This window comes from Talaromyces amestolkiae, assembly GCF_001896365.1.
Source record: "Talaromyces amestolkiae strain CIB chromosome Unknown scaffold1.1, whole genome shotgun sequence".
Lineage (NCBI taxonomy): Eukaryota > Fungi > Ascomycota > Eurotiomycetes > Eurotiales > Trichocomaceae > Talaromyces > Talaromyces amestolkiae.
Window position 1 is genome coordinate 2,292,490 of NW_024468037.1, and position 23,411 is coordinate 2,315,900.

A 23,411-nucleotide genomic window follows, 5' to 3' on the forward strand; every position below is an offset into this window, starting at 1 on the left:
AGCAGCGTATAAAATCGGGGATGGAAAAAATATACTCAGCGCCAAGGTTGCTTTAGGGCCTATTGCACTTGTCACACATTGTAGAAAGACAACCGCAACTGGAGTTCCATCCTTGATATGGCTTTGCTTCGAGAATACGGGACCGAATCCGTGGGCTGGCAGAATCAGCGATCCATTAACTACTAGAGGTGTTCTTCTACCCTCGTTACTCACCTGAGGCAACCGCCCAGCTGAAAAGCACAATTCCAAACACTGGCATGACTATGGTCTTCACCAGGAATAAATACCGCAAAGAGGAAACCTTGAGATAAAGCAGGGGAAGCTGAGCGATAATAGCGAGAAAGAAGCATAAAAGCTCAGACGATGTCACTGGTGAATTATGTGGTAGATGGTTTGGGAACGTCTTGAAAGATGGCCAGATGGCTTGGATCATCACTGATATGCATTGTCCTGTTTGAAATGACTGTGTGCCGAACCAGATCACCGCGACTATCCCACGCACTGCGAAATAATTAATAAATTTCTTTTGGCTTCTATCAAGCCTCCCTAAACAAAGAACGTACCGAATACTGCAAAATAACTTCCCCTCATTCCGAAACTCATGCGAGTGAATACGGGAAAGTTGATTCCATAGATCGCACCAACATACCTTCAACTTGTTAGAATGCCTTTCAACACATGGAGAAAGCCCGTCTCAGTAGTATGAAGATGAGGTCAAGACATACGCATCTAACATAGCCGGAATGCATACAAGCACATGTCCGACAACCATGGCTCCAAGAGCCATCGGTGGACTGAGTCCTTTATTTACAGCAGTAGAGGTTACTGTATCCAATTAGCTGTGTATAGACCCCATTTTTTTTTATCCGCGACTATTCACCTTGGTACATGCTAATACTGAATGCCTCAGCTATCCAGAAGCCAAGAAGAGATGGCCAAGCCCATGTCCGTTTAGGTGAGTCCCTAGGTATGGGTTCGAGATCTTCATTGGACTGCCCCAGCGAGGGGTCACCCTGTCTTACTTGTAGTCGATTTCGAAGTCCCATGTTTGTTCTGGGATATGGCAAAATACGGTAAGCTCGTCAATTGACGAGAATTTATCCAGTCTGCACTTTGTCTGGTTGTAGAACTTTCTGGGGCTACGAGCTTTAAGTTCCTCCAGGGCAAAACGTGAAATCCCTTGTGGAGCTTTTCTTATCAACCCTATCTATAACTATCGTATGAGTAGAAATGGATAAGCCACTAGATAGTTTTGAGATTGGAGTCAGAACTAGGATAAAGATAAGCTTAACCTAATCCATTGGGGTTCGAAAATCCTCGGAGTGACTTCACTGACAAGTAAAATGTAGTAGCGTTTTGACCCCAAATTAGTGCCTAGTTTTGCTTAGTACATGGAATTTATTGTTCGACCTAGTAAATCGTTGGCCAGTTTCATAATGATTTTTATCCAAGTCAACGCACAGCTATAACAACAATCACCATGACTTCCACAACTTCATCGCCAAGGTTGGTAACCGTCGCTGCCTGTCAGCTTGGTCCTGTTCATCTTGCAGATTCTCGGCAAGATGTGTTGAAGCGCATGTTGTCGCTTTTAGAACAGGCCGCACAGCAAGGAGCAAAACTTGCAGTCTTTCCAGAACTCGCTTTCACGACTTTCTTCCCACGATATCTCCTTGCGGAAAGAGACTTAGATCAATATTTCGACGTCGAAGATCCAAGTAAGGGCGGAATTGAGCAATCTCCAAACATTAAGCCTCTTTTCGACCGTGCAAGCGCACTGGGTATTGATGTGTATGTGGGCTATGCGGAACGCACCATCCAAAAATATGGAACCCATGTCGATTACAACTCAAGTGTTTATTACTCGGCAAATGCAAACAAAATTATAGGCAAATATCGCAAAGTCCATCTTCCAGGAACGGTGGAGCCTCGCACCGAACCTGGCGCCGTTCAGCAGTTAGAGAAGCGCTATTTCCGCCCAGGAGACCTTGGATTCCCGGCATTCAGAGCCCCCGGGCTTGTCGAGGGGGCACTAAAGAAGTCGAGCGGCATCTATAATGCTACTCAATCAACTGGGAAAGGCGATCCAATCATCGGAATGCTCATCTGCAATGATCGGCGTTGGCCCGAGGCATGGCGCGTGTACGGCCTCCAAGGAATGGAAATCTTATGCTGCGGATATAATACCACTGCATTCCCGACAACTGCCACTGGCCATCAACTGGATTTAACTCCAGAAGCGGCGGAGGAGATGGTCTTGTTGCATCATAAGCTTTCATGCCAGGGAAACAGTTATATGAATGCTTGTTTTAGCATCAATGTCGCAAAGACGGGCGCTGAAGATGGGAATCCATTGGTTGGTGGAACTATCATTGTGCATCCGCTTGGTCATATAATCAAGGAAGCTCAGACGAAGGAGGACGAGTTAGTTGTTGCAACAATTGATTTGGCAGATTGCCATCGACCTAAGAATACTGTTTTCGCGTTTGAGAAGCATCGTCGACCCGAACACTACCATCTAATTCTGGATCGTACTGGGGTCATTGAGCCAGACTTGCTATGATATGGAAATGAATAATCTACAGAGATCATTAACATGTAAATTCGAGTTTAGCACTATCTTCATTGGTAGGACACGTCACATTTGAATCGATCAAATAGTATATTCATGAATCCCGAGATGAACGGTTTCCGTGCAAGGAAAGCTATGCCTGGACGTACTCCGTGTTTCTCTTTTCTGTAGTATTATGACCAAATTCATAGCACCAGTAGAAAGATTTCATCTAAATTCCTGATCAATTCCTTGAATTTCTTCACCAGAACCTGAATATTCCATGTGCTAGTCTAATTAACTTCAGCAAAGCATCTAGAATCATCCACGCAGGCCAGTCCAACCAGATACTCACAATTCCGATCTTCTTGTGCAAGTCATGAAGGCTGAGATGCCCAAGACTTGACTGCGTTCGCGTAATTCTTAATCTTCGAATACATGGAGCTCTCCAGCGTAGGGACCTGGAGTACATCTACAATAGCATTTGCTAGCTATCACTCCTGGTAGCAATTGTTGCTAGTAACTTCAACATCCTTGCCAGGTACCATATTCGGTCTTTGGTATTCTGCCGGGCATCAAACGGACTTCTCCTTTCTCGCCGCTTCTTTATCTTCCACGAATTTCAATTACATGCTGACGGGTATAAGCCAGGATGAGATCGATGCGATAGTTGCATTCAAGCTTATCCCGTGTATGATTGACATAAAAAACGAGACGCCACCGAGCTCAAGAATCGGATTGTAACTACTTCCTACAAATAGCAGAACCAGGCCACACGGTGTACATGAATTATGTACTCTCTACAGCTATTATGAAACCAGATATATCGTATCAATCAAGGATGATGTCTGACCAGCTCTGCGAACATCAAATGCGTGAAGTGGTAAATCATGGGGTCGTAAGCTTCAAATTGGAGTCCGTTGGGGTAAAAACTCTTGGAGTAAGGATTTCGAGTTCTCCACCCGACGCCACAGAGATAATGAGAACCTCATGATAAGCCAAACAGGTTAGCTGTAAAGATACAAAGGATATGGAGCGATACCTCCAGAATCCTCTCTCTAGCCATAGTCGCACTCTGAATTGAATCGATCACAGGTAGCCACCATGGGGTTAGATACCATCGTGAGAAACGGTCTCATTGTGAGTGATCGCTCAATTACCCTGTTCAATATTTCAACGTCTCTAGCTATGCTATGGCACGAGGAGGTCGATTGCTGTAGCTTAGGACTGAATCTAATCAGGTCACGGAAAGCGGCGTGCTTCCTTCCGGGCAAGAAATTGGAATCTCCAACGGGAAAATATCTCTTATAGGATATGATTTGCCTGAAGGGCCCGAGACCAATATCATTGATGCGCAGGGAGCGTACATTACACCCGGTGGTGTTGATTCGCATGTTCATCTGGCACAAAGAAATGCACCGACTGGAGACACCTGGGAGACAGGAACACGCAGTGCAGTCGCCGGAGGTACTACGACAGTACTTGCATTTGCATCACAAACGAAGGAGATGGCATCCTTGTTCCCGGCCCTTGACGAGTATCACGGAAGAGCTCGTGGCCAAAGCTACTGTGATTATGGTTTTCACTTTATTCTTACGAATCCCAGTCCGACAATCTTAGAACAGGAATTACCTCGTATTGCCAAGGACGAAGGCATAACAAGCGTCAAACTGTACATGACTTACGAGTTGTACAAATTGTCTGACCGTCAACTCCTCGATACTATGCTTGCATGCCGGTCCTTGGGACTGACGACTATGATACACGCTGAGAACAGCGACATGATCAATTTTCTGATCCAGGGCCTTGAGAGAAACGAGAATACGGCGCCTTTTTTCCATGCGATTTCGGCACCAAAAATTGCTGAAGATGAAGCGTCATACCGTGCCATTCGACTCGCAGAATTGGTTGATGCTCCGGTGCTACTAGTTCATGTTTCTTCTGATGGAGCCATGAAGCATATCAGGGAAGCACAGACGAGATTACTTCCGATCCATGCAGAGACATGCCCCCACTATCTGTTCCTATTGTCTGATAAATTAGCAAACCACGAGCATGATGCCTTCCATGGTGCCAAGGGGGTGTGCTCCCCTCCGCTTCGTCACAACCCAGACGATCTCGAAGCTCTTTGGCGCGGAATATCAAACGATACATTCACGATATTCTCGTCAGACCACGCACCCAGCAAATACGACCATCCCCAGGGAAAAAAAGCCGGGATAATTGATGGAATTCCCAAATTTAGTAGTATCCCGAAAGGGATCCCAGGAATCGAGACTCGACTCTCTCTTCTGTTTAGTGAATCAGAAGGATGCCTTCCGAAGGAGCGCGCTCGACTGAGTCTAGCTCGTTTTGTGCAACTCACTTCGGGCAATCCAGCAAGGCTATATGGGCTGACGCAAAAAGGATCCATTATGCCAGGATTTGATGCAGATCTGGTTATCTGGCATCCACACAGCCAAGGTGAGAAAATTATTACACAGGAGAGACTTCACCACGGGGTGGATTATACGCCTTTTGAAGGGATGCGTGTTCGAAACTGGCCTCGCTTCACGATGTTGCGAGGCGAGATTGTATGGAATGCAGACAAGGATAGGGTGACTGGAGTGAAGGGATTCGGGAATTTCTTAAAGAGAGAAAATGGTCGCGTTCTGGTCGGAAAGCTTGGTCAACTGCCCGCGGGGATGATCGAAGACGAGAGAGATTTGTGGCGCCTCAAGTCTGTTACGTAAATACGCGACTTTCAAGCATGTAGATAATAATGGACGAGTCATCGATGCCCTTTGGAGGACTTCGTAGATCAGGACTATGAATTTCATACAGCACATACCTAGTCTATCACTAGCACATAAAAGCCCTAGATTGACGGATTCTGGTTGCATAATCATTAATAGCCTGTCTGCAGTGTATTCTCACTCATATTTGCTATGAAATTCCACAACGGCATTGTGTTCTCTGATCAGAAAGCTTGTCAAGTAACTTGTTTTGACGGCTTTAGCTTGCAAAAAGCGGATTCTCATATATATTAATTCATCCACATGGCCTTCAGGAGATTCTAAAATTAGAAGAATAGAAGTATTTTTTTCGATTCCCAAGGCATGATGTAATATACCTAGAAAGTTATATGGAGAGATGTTGCAGAGTATAATAAAGGGTGGTGGAGACCAAGTCGTATCATTTTCATACAACCTCAAATATCACCACCAAGTTTATTTCTTCACCTTTCAAGAGGGGAAGAGAGAACATGAAAGAAAGCAATTTTTGTCAGCATAGCGAAGGGAATTAGTCGCTAGAAAGTGAACTGTGAGAAGATTTATAGTCTGGCCCGTTCGGAAATCAGGTCGACAGCTTCTAGAGCCAGACCCCTATTGCTGTTAGGAGTATATTCGTATATTCTCTTTCATATCCATCACGAAACTTACCAAGATGCCTGAAATCCAGTACCACCGGCCCCGTAATTATGGATAACAAGCTTGCCATCAATGTACTCACGTTCCACCCTTGCACCGCCTTTTCGGCTGGCTGTATAGAATTAGTAACCGGTTATTTCGGACGATACATCCAGAACACATGATACTTACGACGAAGTCCGACACCGTGCTTAATTATCTTGAGGTCTTCGGGCTTTCCAAGCTGAGGTACTAGGGCGCAGCATTTTCGCTTAATGATCTCCGCAAATTCCATATCGACTTCTCCATCCCAGTTGTTCTTTTCTCGACACCCACCCAATATCACACCACCCATTCCATCTCTACCCCGTGGAAAGATATGGGTTGCATCTGCATCTCGATGTGGAGCCTGGAAGTACATTGTGGGGATTGGTTCTTGTGGGCCTTCGACGAGCATAATTTGACCCTAAGCCGGCTGTGAGACATGTCATAATAAGCCTGTAGGAGATACATACCCTCGCAGGATATAGCATCTGGTCCTCAACGCCACCGAGTGTAAGTGACCCCAGTCCAGTGCAATTGAACACCACCGATACCTCAGGATATATACTGAAAACCTCACGAATGTCAGTGAATATCTTTCGATGTACTTCAATTCCACGAGACTGAGCTTCCATCTGTAACCTACAACCATCAGTAATGAAGTTGATTTTAGGTTGTAAATCTAGTCATACCAGGGAAGGTATCGCTGAACATCAAGAACAAATGAGGCCATCTCAAATCCAAAAGCTGCACCGTCAGGAAGTTCATCTTTCTCGATTGGTTTCAACCCCCCAACAAGATCCTCAAACCAGATTTTTCCCGTAGAAGGCGTAATGATCCCGACCTCTTCTATCGGCCGGTCATAATGGAAGCGAATATTCATGGCCCTGACACCAGAGTCAGGCCTCAATCGAGAAAGTTGTTTAAACTTCTTGTATGTGATAGAGTCCCATTTCTCCTGTCGGCCGTTGTCTGCCGAGGCAGGAAACCAATTCGCACCTCCCCAATTAGACGCGTAGTCTGCAAAGGAATCGCCCGGTAGATACTTGGCTGCTATTGTAACATTTGCACTTGGATAGCGGTCTTTCAGTTCCAGTGCAGTAGTAAGCCCTACAACGCCAGCACCAGCGACGACATAAAACGCTATTTCAATCAGTAAACATATCTTTCAATGATGGGGGAGTATCCTCTCTTACACATTATATAGTGGGCTCTCTACGTTATTGGAACGGCTTTCCTTAGGGAATTAGAAGTGGAAGGTAGTAATACCCGATATGGAGCCAAGTCTTTGAAAAGGGTAGCGAATTTCGACATATACCAGATTTCAAAAGGCCACTTGACTACTTTAGCTATCGGAATGTGTTGATAATGCCGGTTCATCTGGGCTCCACTCACGACTTCCCAAGCATTGGAACACAGAGTTGGAGTAGAAACTCAGTTTCACCCTTTCGACTCAACTAAGTACTGTCTTATTAAAATGAGATTACCACTGGCATAATGCTTTTCTCCAAAAAAAAAAAAAATCTAGAGTGGTCACGTATGATCGAGGAACTATTGACCAGTGACAGTTTAGTCTCGACGTCAGTCTTGGCTGGAAACACATTCGCGGTCGCAGACGTTCCAGCCTTCATCAACAACCCTGTAGTCGGGTATGCAGAAGCAATACCTGAATGCGACACTTTGCAATTCCTACCGGCCTGGAGTCAGTATAAAAGGATCTCTTCTCAGGCAGCGTTCATTTGACCGAAGTCATCCACGGACGTAGGATAGATATCGGGGACCCGGAGCTCTAACGGTAAAATTTTTTGATAAAAAGAGTGCCATGTCAATTTTTTGAGACGTAAGAACTGCTAACTACCACCAGACACAAGATTGTTATGGTACAGTATACTAGTTTCTCTCTCGCGGGTCTATTGGCATCAATCTCAAGAACACTTGGTCTCACTGCGAACGGATTTAAAAACATTTTGGAGTAAAAAGTACAATCACAAGTGAGAGATCAGAGAATCTCGCAAGGTTACTTTGAATGATTTGAATTTTGTTGAGCCAAATGAATACTTTTTCATTCGCGATTCTATGTATAATCAATTTGTGACTTAAGAAGTTCCGGCATTAAGGTTATATCTATATACACTGTTCATGAACCTACGTCTATCACGTAATTGATCGGTCGTCCTGTGGTAAAGAAGGCTTCAAGGTTGTCCAGGTTGATCTGTTCAAAGTTTTGCCAACTAGTAACCGAGCAAACTCCAATGTGAGGGAGAAGTGTAACTTTCCAATTGTCCCTTAGTTTGGAGTTAACTGCCGGTTCCATTTCATGAACATCGAGGCCGGCTCCAACAACTTTCCCCTGACTAAGAGCTTCTATTAGGGCTTCCTCGTCTATCATTTTCCCCCTTGCAATGTTGACTACTCTTAGACCCGTCTTCTTTGCTAGAGCAAATTCATTTGTTGACAACAAGTGGTGTGTTGCATCCGAATAAGGAGCTGCAAGAACAATGCAATCCAATTCAGGAATCATGTCACTGATTTGAAAATGGTATTTCGCCCCATTTTTCAGGGTTCTTTCCGCGTAGATATTTCGGCGTGGACCTTGGTAATGAATCTTCATTCCCCACGCTGTTTCACACTTTTGCGCGATTGCAAGCCCAATATTACCCAGCCCTACGATTCCCAATGACTTGCTGGAAGGGTCGCTAGAAGTGAGCCCAAGCTGTCGGCTTGCGTCCCAGTCATATCGGGCACACCATTGTGAATAAGATAGGTAACGAAACGTGTCGAGAACCAGGAACCATGCAGTGTTAGCCACGGCCTCGGTGCATGCACCTGGTGTATTACAAAACCATATACCCCTGGCTGAGATACCTTTGACATCAGAAGCATCATATCCATGCCCACTACAGCAAATGATGCGTAGACTTTGGGGGAAATGTACTACCACCTCCGGGGCGAAAGGACGTTGCGACGCCAATTTGCCCACTTTATGCCACCCACTGCGGACGATGGCCACCACTTTGGAATACTGACCTCCTGGCTTCAGTCGCTCGATAAAATCGGTAGTTGAGTCGCAATCATAATAAAGAAGATTGAACTTTTTTGCTAGAGCTTGACGACGTTCGGTGTCGACAGCCTGCACAGGTGATTCAATGAAAAGGATATCCGCTTTATCTGCCATTTTCTCGAATAATTTCCCCCTTATCTTTACGTCAAAAAGAGTTAATTATAGGTCGGATTAAGTCTGTATGTATGTCAGTTGACAGAGAGTACGTATCGCAGAATTTGGGGTAAAAACCCCACCGTGGAGTCAATTGACAAGAGTCGCAAGTATCGCACATGGGTAAATCCTCCCACGAATAAGGACAAAGCTAGCTAGTTCACTTACTTCTATTGAGGTGGAAGGAATACCAACGATATTCAACTTTAGATTCTTGTTCGCAGAGGCTGTCCTTCTGAGAACGATAATGGCCACCGATCACGCCGATGTCATCTTACCTCAGGTTTCTGGATCATCCGGATTTCGACTGATCAATATTCTCCTAGTGAACCCAAACTCTAGTGAATATATGACTAAGAACTGTTTGACAGCATTGGGACCTAGTTTGCCCTCAGATGTGATAGTCCATGGTTTCACTGCTCCATATCCAGCTCCCACAGCGATCGAATCCCAAACCGATGCCGTGCTATCCACTGAGGCTTGTATTAGGGCAATCAAACCCATCGGAGACAAATATGATGCTTTTCTTGTTGCATGCTTCCGGGCCCATCCTTTGATCAGTGTGCTCAAGGAAGAATTCTCTCAGCCTGTGCTTGGAATTATGGAGGCAGCCATGTACGCAGCACGTATGCTCGGCGCCAATATGGGTATAATATGCACATCGGAACGGTCTGCAACAGCTCACGGCCGTACCGTCTCTGAATATGGATTCTCGGACTATTTTGCAGGATGTGAAGCAGCTAAGCTGGGTGTTCTCGAGCTTGATTCTCAACCAAGAGCCGAGGTTCATGCCGTAATCACACAAAAGCTCAACCGCCTAGTTCACGAGAGAGGTGCTGATTGTGTATTGTTGGGCTGTGCCGGAATGGCAGAGATGCGAGCTATCTGCGAGGCTACGGTCGAAGGAAGTGGTGCGAGAGTGTTGGATGGAGTTGGACTGGGTACACAAATCTTGATTGGACTGGTGAGAGAGGGTTTGAGAACTTCCAAGAACGGTATCTTCAAGGATTCTTCACTAGACAGAGTGAAAAGAATGCAGGACTGGTTATGAGTATTTCTAATCAAGAATGATACCTCGTGTGTAGCAATCGAACCAATCCGGTCTACTAACTGGGATGTCTGCAGGTGGTCGAAACGAGACACATCGCAGAAAGCACGTCTTTAGGTGACTTAGGACTTTAACCTCTTCCCTTACTCTCTTGCAATATTTCTCTGGCACAAATGATTATGCTCGGTGCGACTTCTCTACACCCATCGGCAGTCTAATTGCGTGTATGCGATTTCGAACAATTTTAGTTCTCTCTGCATTGGAAGTCTTACCAGGGTAGAATATAATCGTATGTTGCACAAATGACAATAAATGTAGATTTCTCTTAGTCCTCTATGGTGCTTTTCGAGTCCTGTATTCCGAAAAGGTAGTATAGTCAGAGTGTGGGTGACGGCTGGAGTTGACTGACCATGAATGTTTAGGTGATCGTCTGCATCGAGGCTCAACTAGCCCGCATAATAAATAAGAGATTGATCTCATGCTCGCCCTTAGCAGTCAGTCACGATATCTTAAACTCCATTGTAACTCAATATAATTTAAAACCAGCCTAAGAAGGTGGACACGGCCGAATCCCTCCGCTGTTAGCTGCTTATGTAATACCTAATTCATGTCTCCACTTCGACTGATAAGAACTGCATTCGAATAGATGATATGATGAAGCACTGACAAGCATCCCCTCCTCTATTTGAAGCCATGCGGCCTCGTATTGAAGTTGCACCATGTAGATTTTGCCGGAGGCGATTTGCTAGACGAGAGCATCTACTCCGACACGAACGGACTCGTGCGTTCTTCTGTTCCACTACTGCGGCGAGTACGTCTGACATGCACAGATACGCGTGAGAAGCCATTTCACTGCCGCTGCGGCAAGGATTTCACCAGACGGTGCGTGTCAGCCTTACGAATAGAGACCCGGATGAGAAACTGAATAAAAATAGTGACCTGTTGTCACGTCACCTGAGACTTCAGAGTGATTCCTCTGGTCATGAAGAGATTGGAAATTGCAGCGGAATATTGCAATTCGAGAACAGTAGTCCTATCCAAGCTACGCATATTGAATCAGAGCTTGATGGCGCAACAAGAACAGGGTTGGAAAACGAAGCACTCCGTCCTCTGCTACATGGATATATGAATAATCTACCTGACACTGTACCTTCTGCTTTTGCGGCAAGGGCAGCAGGTCAAATACAGGAGTCCGAGGATACGAACGTCTCCAGACCCATTTTACTTCCGTCGGACACCTCTCAGAACGTTTTAGATGAAAATTTGGAAGATCTCAACGTATTGTGGGGAAATGTTGATACCAACTTTTCCCTGGAAGGCCTAGCATTTGGTCTTCCAAATGATCTCATCTCTCTCCCAGGATTCGATATAACTGGATCAACACCCTCGGGCACCTCAGGGCAGACGATCGACAAGGCAACTCATCAGACCATACCAGATAGCCCGCCATCTGATGACGATGCCTCGCTTTCCAATTTTCAACTTCCATCTTTACAACGAAACGACGAATCCAATTCTCAAGAATATGCTTCGCAGGACACCGACTCATATACTAACTCTTTTAGTAAAAATCAACCTAATCATCCGTGGCGAATCAGCAATGAGGACTACCACCATATATCAATGCAAATTGATAATATACGTCCAATCATACCGAACTCTTTTAGTTTACCCTCCAAATATGTCCTCTGCAGATATATTGAAGGGTTTTTCACTGGCAGCCATGAACACTTGCCTTTTTTGCACCTACCAACTGTGTCGATTGCGAATCTCTCTCCGCTTTTGATCTTAGCAATCATCGCTATGGGTGCACAATATCGTTTCGAGCGAGAACGGGCAGTGAGGTTCTACAAGGCATCACGATCATTAATTGACCACCACATCAGCATATACCGCCAGTCAAACTCCGTTTATACCCCGCGTTCTCACGTTGAGACTATGGACTGCATTGACAAGACTCATTTCGAGGTGTTGCAGGCTCAGATTATCCTCACTACTTTGGGCACTTGGGGGAATCATGGTCTACTCCATGATTCGCTCGAAATTGCAGGTCAAATATCACTCTATCTCCGTGATAGCGGCTTTCTCCTACACGACCGTCATTCTGATGATGGATTGTGGAGCACCTGGATTCAGCAAGAGGAGCAAAGACGCACTATATTTATTGCTTATATAATATGCAATAATCAAACCATTTGTTACAATATACCTCCAAAGATCTTGAATAGTGAAATTAGTTCACTGTATCTCCCTTGGCCTGAGGAGCTCTGGAGAGCGTCAAGTGCCTCAGAATGGAAATCTCTACGCTCGAAATGGCCGATCTGTGTCTCCTTTGGCGACGGTTACGGCCAATTATTCCATAATAAAAGAATTCATCGGGATGGCTTCACCTTGTCTTCTTTTGGGAGTCTGATCCTCATCCACGGTCTCTCGCAAAACATATATCTCGCATGGGAGGCATCATTCCGCATGCCAGTATCAGCTGGAGACCAACCTAGCTCACTACCTGTTGAGTTTCTCACGAAATTCCACACAGCGCTCCGACGATGGCAAAAAAGCTGGGAGACAAGCTCCGACCCATCCATCACACCCTCCTCTCCGAAAGGACCTCTTGGTTTCAATGCAACGGCGATATTCCGAATTGCATGCATCAGGCTACACCTCAATCTTGGCCCGCACCGCAGCTTACGAACGGGGGATCCGGAAGTCATTGCTTCAGCCTTCTGCAATGCCTTAAGGCCCGCTCAAACCCCTCAAATCTACCAGGCTGTCCTCCAATCCATTCACGCTCTTTCCATTCCCGTTCGCCTTGGTGTGGAATATGTCGCGAGGACGCAGACCCTGACATGGAGCACGATCCATGCCCTTTCTAACCTTGAATGCGCCGTGTTCTTATGTAAATGGCTCGAGACGCTCGCGTCGGATCCGTCACATGTTAGTAAAGATACGCGGCGCATTCTCAGAATTATTACCAGTGTGTTGCGAGAAGCAGATCTGGCACCGCCAGTTAACTGGGCGGGTGACTTTCAGCCTGACCAATTACGGCGGATGGGTGCGATGCTGGTGCGATTATTGTCAGAGATACTAAAGGGCCCTCATGTTTTCGAAATGATGTATGTGTTTTGTGACTCTCTCCGTACCTATGCCAACTTGCTAGAGAATGATCTCGATTCCAATATGGCGGAATGAGTGGAAATGGTTTTATAATGAGTTTAAGTTAGGTGAGAGATGGCTGGCTTCATCCAGTAATAGATGCCGGAACACGTTGCTCTCGCTTAATATTCGAGATTTTTTACTAATTTATATTAGAGACTATCAGCTCTGGATCCCATAAGTCCTTGTATATAAGCCAATTAAACCTCATATCTATCTTCTACTATTACCTGTCCACGACGCCACCGACGCCAAATAAGAAAGCCCATCATCGTGGCCGCGGTCAAAGGAACCGCAAACGCAATATACACCCACCACAATTTCGACACAACGAACGTCGGTTCCGAAGTATTCGTGTTTAATGCCACGAAATTCGTGCCGAAAAGACTGCAAACAAACGTTGCCGGAAGATAAAACATGGTGACTCCGGCAATTATCTTCATGGAAGTGCTATCTTTCTTGGCCTCGTGGGCGACTTTGGCCGTTTCCGAGGCGATGCGTAGGTTTATTCCGCTGTCGTGGCCAGTGATCAGGTTGTATAGTAGCGTAATGAATAGTTGGGTCTTGCGTTGCGCGTTGACGATTTGTCGGTCTTGGTCATGAGCGAGGTCTTTAAGACTCAGCAAACTATCCCGGACATGCTCGTGTGTGTTCATGTCAATCTGCTTTGAAGGATTGGGCGATGATTGCTTGATTAACCGTCGTAAGCGTTTGTGATCCTCCAAAAGTTTCTCAATATGAGATCTATCCCGCTCATTTCGATGTTCTAGTGTTATTAGATTCCGTGATAATTTATGTGAAAGCTGGATGTAGCGTATGAATTTGGCGGAATCGGTGCCCTGGAAGATTGATCCCTGGTATATTTGCGTCTCGATCCATAATAGGCGGCGGTAAAGATCGTCTATTTGCGCACTTCGGGCGGCGAGACTCTGGAATAGGATCACCGCGTGTAACGAGAACGGATGCATGCGAGAAGCACGCTCAGAAAGCCCGCTGCCGACACTATGGAGCAAGCCGCGATACTCTCTGCTCGCATTTGGTAGCATATAAGTTGTCTGTCTCGTCGTAATATTGTGTCGAAAGTAGAGCGATTCATACTCGTGCTGCACTCGCAAGTCGGTTGACTTGATCACGTTGACTGTTATGGTGCTCTCTAGCGATGATATGTTGGTTTCGTCGTATAGAATATCTTCTCGTATGTTGTAACTTATATCTAGTGGATAATCAGCATATTAATATTCCCTCGGTGAAAATAAGACTTACCCAGGCAGATGTCTCCATTGACTTTGACAATGCGGCTATGGTAGCTGGAAACGAGCTCTGAAGTGAACAATGCTACATCGTCCATGTCGATGTTCCAGTATTGCTCGAACAATTCAAAGGCCTTGCTTTTGTCTTCAAGAAATGTGTCTTCATCGCGACTCATTATTCTATCGATCCGTTCACGATCAGCCTTTGCTCAGTCACTGTAGTAGTAGTGTCTTAGCCTTACACCAAACGTACATCCGGCCCTCCCTCGGCTGGGGTTCTCGCAGACAACGTTCGAACATGCTCATCAAACTCCATTGTTGCTAAGAAGTAGATTAACTTTTATTTCGCTCGTGAATTCATATATCTTGAAGCGTACCAGATTCATCAAGCACAACCAGACGCGTATTGCTTTCACTATCATCAGTACCGGCATTGTGTTTATTCGAGTTCAGTCGTGAACCTTTCCGGCCGCGGCACAAGAACAACGCATAATCCAAAACTTTATGTCGAAGATGATATAGGCCAAAAGGTGGTTCCTGTAACTGAACGCCCACAGTCTTGCGTTCCACGAGCGGCTTTTCGAGCCGTCCGTCATCCGAAGTCGTGCTTATTGACGACATGAGGCGACCATAACAATGACATGAAGCATCACAAATACACAAACACAATCTATATTATCAGTTAAAAGAATATAGAATAAACTTGCAATTAGATTACTCGGGGATCATCAACATTATTAAAATTTGTGGCGTACTAAGGGGATCTAATTCAAGGAGCATGAGGCTGAGCGCAGATCCCTGTCTCCCCCTCATTTGCAGGCTTAAGCACAGCCACATTGCGATGGTCAACCAACCCGTTTAGAGATTTCGGTGCTTCCCGAGAGTTCTAGTATCGTCAACTAAGACACTGATCAGCTGAAATAATTTGTGTAACATGAGATCCCTGAGTATCACGGCCTCCTATTCGAGAGTCTGTAAGCACCGAGGCTTTTTTCCGCCTAAGCCTTCTTGACCTACCATAGACCTGATAGACGGGTCATCTCCATACCTGGCCCGAGCGCCAGAAGGATTAGAACTTCGTTTATCTATTGCACCATTCAGAACTAGAGCTTGGACGGCTAGAGGGTCAGACCAAGGACGAATTTGGCCCTCAAGGATCCAGATGCTTGTCAACCACGTGGCAGTAGATTCTAGTCCAAAGTTTAGACGGATTGATATAATTCAAAGTACTCCTGAGAGACTCACGTCCCGTTTCAGAAGCTATTCTAAAGAAGCAGCCTTGCAGAATCCGAGACTGGATACTTGTTTATCGAATTTGTAATCCACTGGCCCCAAGGATTCAGATGGATGACATCCACGTGGCTATCCTGTTTGATGTAAAAAAGCGGAAGCAGTTCCAGATGCATCCTCGATTGCAATTTTCTTCAAAAGCCACTCGAAGCAAGTGGATCGCCCTACAGAATCCCGGATGAAATGCTGAGGGATTTGGTTGGCATCAAAGTTGGCCCCAAGGATCGGCATCCATGACAACACGTGGAAGTAAACCCTACTTAATGCTTTCAATCATATTGCATAGATTAAAGGATATTTCAAGGCGCGATGTGTCTCGTATCCGTTTTCAGAGGCTGTGATTACAGCAGTTCTACACTGTGACCAGCAGAAGAGATGTGTGGAGTTGAAATAAGTTCATCATTATTCATATCCGTCCATGTAGTTTCCAAAAAGAGCCGGAAATTTCATCAATCTAGCAAGTCTGATCTAGGCCATGTTTTCGCAGCAATGGCATTCAACCATGCAGCCAAACGATACCTAGCTCGTGCAATCAATTCTTCAATGGCCAGCCTGCAATCCTCGAAGTAATCACCAGCCAACTCGGTACCCGTCAGGTAGTCCAATCCTGGCTTGAGAACTGTGTCGCACACGTGAGAGTTCGCATCCCTGGCCTATATCATTGCCGAGCTGACAGAATCCATCACGTCTAATTCACCCAATCAGCAAGAAATCTTTGAGGCATATTCACCTGTTTCAATACGAGAAGTGAGTACTGGAACCCACTTTTGAGCAATTTCCAGCGAGTCACCGCCTGCATTCTCTTCGGCATGATAGCGTCCCAAATGTGTCGCGGATTTGGGTGAGATTCTCCGTATGTCACGTTAATACTCCTGCCGCCTTTTACTAGGTTATCGGTATGGAGAGGCTCAACGCTGGTGGATGTCACCGATAAACTAGTAATAACAGTTAAGCGACATGTTTAAAAATGAATGTGGCCGCATCATGACTTACATGAACAATAAAATTCCAAGTTTTCAACCGCTCTAGAGACCGGATTCTGACTATCTAATGGTATATTTGTCCGGTTCGTTCTAAGCATCACATGCAGCATGTCCCGAAATCTTACCGGCAAGATACGTACACAGTTCTGTATAGCGCTGACCAGACATCCGGACTCACCACATTCGCAAGTATAGTCTAAATTGCAAGCCTTCGGGGGATCGTCATGTGCATCAATGTAATAAAAGGCTCGCGTGGAAAAAGGACCTATTGAAGTGTGCTTGTAACTGTCTGGTAAGTGGAGAAATCAGCCACGTATTAAGATGGAATATCCCTGAGTAGGCCGTGAAAGTAGGATTGGGTAGAGGGCTTGACAAAGTTTTGTGCAATATAGGCAACTGTCTCATATTCTAGACTGCTTCAAGCAATAGAGCTAGAGATCCGGGCGGTAAGCAACAGAGAAACAAAACATATGAGTTTGCATCTTACTTGGAGTACGCTGCTCTTTTTCTCGAAGGGTTTTCAATGTTGATCCTTTCAAGAATGGAACGAAAAGTAGGTATATATGAATGTACATGTAGAAATTGTAGCTTCAGGTGCCGATGAAAGCAAGAGATACTAGGACACTCTTTATAGTACCTAGTGTACAATTACACTATCATCCAATATTGTCTCAGATGCAGCATAACGGCTCTTGTAATTACTGCAAAGCCTTGGCTAAGTACTGTTTAATATTGAAATGAGACTGACAACTTTCAAGGATCCGCAGCTGTTGTGCTCAGTGATGTGTCTTTGGTGTTGCCAGCTTCTTCGCGGATGATGACTGGTTCAGACATTACCGTAAAAGGAAAGCAACCTTGGCCTATTAGGGCTAGAAACTGCTGCCTGAGAGATGAGGCATTAAATCCACAACAGCCGGCATGACGTCATGTCTCCATTCAATCTCATCTGCGTGCCTCAGGCCGGCCATCGCTCATTTTCAATTATTTTTCCACTGACACTGTGGTGAAATTGATCAATTAGCTAGTAATCTATAGTCCTCTCTGTGGTCTACGTATATTCTCAGCGATAACATAGTACATAGTAGTGGTGCGATAGAAGAGGTAGAAAAGTGTGGGGTAGAAGCATCATCGAAGATTCCTCTGGCTCCTACGTCATCCAACAAAGCTTAGCTGCCATGGACGATATACATACTACTGCGTACATAGCAAATAGTGGTAAAATGATATATCTCATAGTCTGGCCCTCACTACGTCATATCCCGCATCGTCTGCCGCTGCCCAGCTATATAAAGACTCTTGGTTTTCCTTGATCTGCTCAACAGTAAATTCAGCTTCACACATCTCACAATACTCTACCCTCACGAACTTCTTCAATAGGAATCACACACCCAAACGTCAAGATGAACTCCGAAAGCACCAACATTGATGCTATTAACACTAGCACCCGCACCAACACCGACTTCACCGACGGCAACAACACAATGAACAACCTGAACAACAACAACACCGACTACAATAACGACTACACCCAGAACAAGACAGACTCCTTCAACTACAACGCAGACAACAAGCGTGACAACCTCAGGCAGGGTGTCTCTCAGCCCGCTGAGACTGCAACCACCAATACTGATTCTTTCGAACGCGACTCTGCACCTCGCGAGTCCGTGGGTCGTGGATTTGAGGACAGCGAGTCTGGAAACCGCAACTTCGAGAACCGCGATACTCAGAGCCGCAATTTCGAGGACCGTAATGTCGAGAACCGCGAGGTCGAAGATCGTGAAATTGACAACCGCGACTCCAACCGTGACGTCAACACCGACTCAACAAACCAAGACGATGTTCCCAAAAAGGGCGTCGCAGGCGTAATCCACTCCAACTTTGGCGCCGACAAGACCACCACCTCCACTTTTGAAAAGTCACAGGGCGAGAAATACGGCGAGAACTTTGACGAGACCGGCGCCAAGATCAAGGGACGGTTCAGCGTTGACGAGAGCGCCGCGGCATCTGGCTCTGGTGGTGCCACGGGCGGTGGTGAATACAGCATGGGCGGAAAGCAGGGTGCTAAGGCTGGAAAAGATACTAATGTGCCAAGTGAGCATGGTTCTCATGGCAGCGGTACTCAGAAGGAGAGCTTTGGCCATAAGCTTATGGATAAGGCTGAGGGTATGTTTCGAAGGCGTAATTTTGGGATTGTTGGCTGACTCTGTCGATAGGAATAATGCACCGACACCACCACGACAAGGCCGAGAGCCGCACTGATGTTCAGTAATTTACCGGTGTTGTGTGGTCAATTGATTTGAATGAACATCAATATGTGTATATTTACTTTCTCTTCATGCATGACTTTGATAAGTTTATGAATACGAATTTACTTACGAAATAATTGCTCCTTTATCATAATTTAAATTCATAACAACTTTATCAAAGTATGAGTAAGCACATCGCATAACATCGAGCATTTGACTATAACAACGCCATGATCCATCACTCCTCCCATTCCGCCCTACAGATTGGGCAAGTCGGTTGACGTGCACTCTCCTCAAATCTCCTCTCAAATGAACGAATCCATGAATCCATACAATCTCTATGAAAATTGTTACCGCATTGCTTTCGACACCAAACCAGATCCTCATGTCCGTTCTGGAATTCATGTCTATCCTCGGATTCTTCTTCATCGTGTTCTGAAGAGTCATCATCGTGTTCCACTTCATGCCCCTCGGGCGTATCTGAATCGTCGTCCAGCAGTGGTAAGAAGCAGATGCTACATTCCCCTTCAACATGTCGGCGAGTCACCTCTCCGCTTCGGGAAGTTCGCTGTCTGGCCGGATTCCGTGCTGGTCTAGAGGGCTCTCGAGATGTCGGCGTACTCGTCTCTGCTTCAGAGCTCTCTTGTGCTGATCTCGTTGATGAGGCAGTAGTCCGTTGTCGACGAGTAGACTCACTGACTGTAATCCTCGGGTTTCTGACTGTCATTCGCGGAAGAGGCCTAGAGGTACCCGATCTGGATACGGTTGTCCTTGGCTCCTGATTATTGGTTCTTGTTGGGGAATCTGAGGAACCATGAGAGACATCATTTGTTCCATTCGATGATGATGGATCTGTATATAGTCCGAGCCGTTCCAATTCATAATTGACTCTTTCTTCCACGTATTGACGAGACACTTCCTGCAGATTGAATTCTGAGGACGGCCGTGGAGTTGTAGAGCCCAAGGGTATCCTTGGTGTGTGGCCACGAAATTGATTCATCGTCATTGCAGTTGTAGGACTTGTATCGTGCTGCTCGGTATCGTTGATTCGATGTGATGCAGATGATGTTCTTATTGATCTTGAATAATCCCTTCGTTCTGCTAAAAGTGTCTCGACAACATATGTTCGTGAAATTTGTCGCTGATACGAAACTTCAGTTGTGGTTTGCGCCATGCGACTGGTACCAAATCTTTGAGCCGCCTCACCACCACGATAAGCAGCAGGAGAAGGCGACCTCGAAAGAAACCTCGCCGAGGCATGTCTCCTTTCGTGAAACTTCTCAACCTTCCTAGACCAGTCGTACACCAACCCCCCTGCCTGCCATTGATGATGGCGGTTACATAAAAGCAGCGGAGCCAACTCCTCCAATACCTCGTCGATGTTCTCCTCTCCGGACTCCAAGATACGAGTTCCTTCGTCTAGAACACGGCTCGCATGAGCGCGACCGCGTATGTCACTAGCAGGCAGTCTACAACGTTGACCTGTTGTTCTCGCGAAACCAACGCAGCGAGAATCGGAATCCGGCGCTACGCCGAGAATGTTTGGGAGATAAAAGGGACTTTGGTCCCGAGCTTCGATAGAGATAGGCATGTTTTGTTTTCTGGATGGATGAGTGTGTAATTGCCTCAAACAATATGTTGACAATGATTAGTCGTCTTTATGTACTTTATACTCGTCCATGGAAAAGCTGCAGTGACGTCTTATAGCGAGCCTAGAGGTTCTTTCTCTGACTCGAAGTGTGGCTTAGCTAAGTATCTATAAAAGTCCATACGCTTCTCACATAATAACGCGACATCAAAATAAGCCAATACACCACACCACACCAGCTGGCAACTCCCTTACTTACTACAAAAACGGCAAAGACCAATTTGCGTATCTCTCGTCTCTTACACAAAGTGTCTCAATCTAAAGAAATGACATGGGTTTGATTGGCGGCTAGACCAGGATTGCATGGAACGGTTCAACCGAAGCAGCGTCAGCCAGAGTCCAGGCTCCTGCGCGGCACTAACAGAAGAGGGGTACAGAGGCACTGTTGAGAAGTTGCTGGAACTTTTATGAGCGCCTGTTGCGGCATGAATTGATTACTGTCTGGTTCGACTGTGGCAGTGTCGGGATGAGCCCTAATTGCGAAATATCTCGAGACGGCTAAGCAGGTATTATGTTAATGTTCATGGATGTAGAGCCATAGCCCTTGGGGAAAAGAATGCCATCCCTGATTAATGCCGCAGCATTTTCTCGCATTACAATGACTCTTGTAGTAATTTCTAAGATTTTACAGCAAGTACAGCCACATTTTGGTTTGGTGCGCAAGCAATCCTGTGGCTGGACAGAATGATTAGACTACATTTGATCTCATGCTGATTTCTCAGTGACTCGGGGGGAGCCAGGCTTAGAGCATATGTAGGTAGAACGATGTCGGATATAGTAGAATCTTCCATGTCCACTTTGCCGAAGCGAAAAAAAAAGTGTCTAAATGGTGGTACTTTTATTAAGCTAGATGGCGGATTGGATAATTTCGTGCCCGTGAGAAAGAATTCCCTTGGAGTTGATGGTTGTGGTTTATCGAAATTTGGAGTCGTTAGACAATCGAATTCAGCCCTAAGTTGACCTCGTTGCTTTAACAATTCTGGTGGCAATAACAAGCACTATTCAATCAGCTTCACTGAGCAATATTATTTGTATTTTGGTTCTCATCACACTCGAAAGACGGTCTCCAGTGTGTAGTAGCTTGTATTGATGAATTTCTTTACAGTCCACCTCGATCTGTGCTCGAGGTACTTTCCTCTACTCTTGGCCATTTTTTGAAAGATGATTCTAGAAGACAATCAGTACATGAAGATGCTTGTTCTAAGGTCAGTGTTGATTCCTGTTGTTCGATTCTTTCTACTAACGTTCTATTCAGATCAGACGAAGATGTGAAAATTCTATTCACAACACAACGCTGCTCTCCAGCTCTTAGATCAAGATGCTATTATCACTCAATTTGTTCATACAAATAAGTACCATTTATTTGTTGTAAATAAGAAGCTACCCGTTCAATCGCTTTTTTCAGCACATTCTGTGTATTATGAGATTTCGTCGCTATACTAGTCACGTCAAAGGGGATTATTCCTCACTATTTCCTTCACTGCTACAGTCTTTTCTAATTTATCTCTTTGCGTGTCCTTTCGTCTCAAAGAAAATATTTCCTCCCTTCTTCTATGCCCTCTTCAGTATCACTCCAACACATTCTACTCCAACCCTGAGATCCTTCATCGACTCATCTATCGACATCCACCATGGACGAACCACCAGAGTACATCCCAGACGCTGAATTCGATCACGGCGCCGAGCGCGCCTCTCTCGAAGGCAGAGACTACAACCGCCCTCTCCCCTCCTCCCTCGTCCTCGCGCGCACCACCGAAACGCAGGCTACAATCCGCGCCCACAAGATCGTCTCCGCGTACATCGCCGCCTGCCCTCCCTTCGCAGACATGGCCCTCATCAACGAATGGCGTATTGTCTGCCGCATCAATCACACAGACACCTACGAGATCTCGCTCARGGGTCTGCCCTGCCGTACCGATGGAGCCTGCGATGTCAATGAGACGTACATCCAGCTTGCGCCAGGCCCAGCTGTTATGACGAACGGGAGACTCGAAGGAATGGCCAAGACGCTCAAGATTAGTGTCAAGAGTGGCTCGACGATTGGAGATTTGCTGGATGAGATTTTTGAGAAGAATTTGAATCAATTCCAGTTGTTGCATGGACGAGGTTTGTCATCCCCTTTCTCGTCTGGATACATAAAGGCGACCGAATATCCATGGCTCATGCCACGGATCATTTTGAAAATATCCATTCTCGACCTGCGCAAGAAATGTGCTACCTTGCTAAATCGATCTAATAGGCAACCGCTACTGGCTCTGGGGTATCCTCCAAGTAGCAACCAGAACCTTCCACGCGCTGGACGAAAATGTCGTGGGCATGACATATCTCAGTCAAGGCTGGGACCAGGAATTTCCAATCCGTCCAGGTGATTTTCGAGCTCCGGCGAAGGGTTTGTGGCTCGATAGCAGTTATTGGCGTGAATGAATTGTCTACGAGGCATGTAAAACATGTAACGAGCGACTTACGACGTAACACGATTGAGACGATTTGTGCCGGGAGACCAAATTGGGGATGGAACTAAGATGGGGGAGAGGTAAAAGGAAAGAGCGCTTGAAGTACGGAGCTATTTGATTCTGGTAGACAAATAGAAACTAAGA

General features: G+C 45.8%; 8 protein-coding genes across 8 annotated transcripts; 6 read left to right on the forward strand and 2 right to left on the reverse strand.

Annotated features, from left to right (window-relative positions):
* Positions 1-1,480: 1,480 nt before the first annotated feature.
* BHQ10_000751 (uncharacterized protein) lies at positions 1,481-2,563 on the forward strand (the record flags this gene model as incomplete). Its single annotated transcript, XM_040880213.1, has 1 exon — positions 1,481-2,563. One exon carries the CDS (start codon positions 1,481-1,483, stop codon positions 2,561-2,563), a length of 1,083 nt encoding a protein of 360 aa, XP_040729256.1.
* Positions 2,564-3,655: 1,092 nt separating this feature from the next.
* BHQ10_000752 (uncharacterized protein) lies at positions 3,656-5,283 on the forward strand (the record flags this gene model as incomplete). Its single annotated transcript, XM_040880224.1, has 2 exons — positions 3,656-3,691; positions 3,793-5,283. 2 exons carry the CDS (start codon positions 3,656-3,658, stop codon positions 5,281-5,283), a joined length of 1,527 nt encoding a protein of 508 aa, XP_040729257.1.
* A 581-nt stretch (positions 5,284-5,864) lies between these two features.
* BHQ10_000753 (uncharacterized protein) lies at positions 5,865-7,182 on the reverse strand (the record flags this gene model as incomplete). The annotated part of the gene is made up of 6 exons (XM_040880235.1): positions 5,865-5,916; positions 5,974-6,073; positions 6,133-6,406; positions 6,456-6,624; positions 6,675-7,125; positions 7,179-7,182. 6 exons carry the CDS (start codon positions 7,180-7,182, stop codon positions 5,865-5,867), a joined length of 1,050 nt encoding a protein of 349 aa, XP_040729258.1.
* Positions 7,183-9,443: 2,261 nt separating this feature from the next.
* Positions 9,444-10,247, forward strand: BHQ10_000754 (uncharacterized protein; the record flags this gene model as incomplete). The annotated part of the gene is made up of 1 exon (XM_040880246.1): positions 9,444-10,247. The coding sequence occupies one exon, from the start codon at positions 9,444-9,446 to the stop codon at positions 10,245-10,247; it is 804 nt and encodes a 267-aa protein (XP_040729259.1).
* Positions 10,248-12,713: 2,466 nt separating this feature from the next.
* BHQ10_000755 (uncharacterized protein) lies at positions 12,714-13,433 on the forward strand (the record flags this gene model as incomplete). The annotated part of the gene is made up of 1 exon (XM_040880257.1): positions 12,714-13,433. The coding sequence occupies one exon, from the start codon at positions 12,714-12,716 to the stop codon at positions 13,431-13,433; it is 720 nt and encodes a 239-aa protein (XP_040729260.1).
* Positions 13,434-13,597: 164 nt separating this feature from the next.
* Positions 13,598-15,268, reverse strand: BHQ10_000756 (uncharacterized protein; the record flags this gene model as incomplete). Its single annotated transcript, XM_040880268.1, has 4 exons — positions 13,598-14,610; positions 14,661-14,850; positions 14,901-14,968; positions 15,025-15,268. 4 exons carry the CDS (start codon positions 15,266-15,268, stop codon positions 13,598-13,600), a joined length of 1,515 nt encoding a protein of 504 aa, XP_040729261.1.
* Positions 15,269-18,320: 3,052 nt separating this feature from the next.
* On the forward strand, positions 18,321-19,189 carry BHQ10_000757 (uncharacterized protein; the record flags this gene model as incomplete). Its single annotated transcript, XM_040880279.1, has 2 exons — positions 18,321-19,083; positions 19,134-19,189. 2 exons carry the CDS (start codon positions 18,321-18,323, stop codon positions 19,187-19,189), a joined length of 819 nt encoding a protein of 272 aa, XP_040729262.1.
* A 3,256-nt stretch (positions 19,190-22,445) lies between these two features.
* On the forward strand, positions 22,446-23,238 carry BHQ10_000758 (uncharacterized protein; the record flags this gene model as incomplete). The annotated part of the gene is made up of 2 exons (XM_040880290.1): positions 22,446-22,920; positions 23,054-23,238. 2 exons carry the CDS (start codon positions 22,446-22,448, stop codon positions 23,236-23,238), a joined length of 660 nt encoding a protein of 219 aa, XP_040729263.1.
* Between the last annotated feature and the right edge of the window lie 173 nt (positions 23,239-23,411).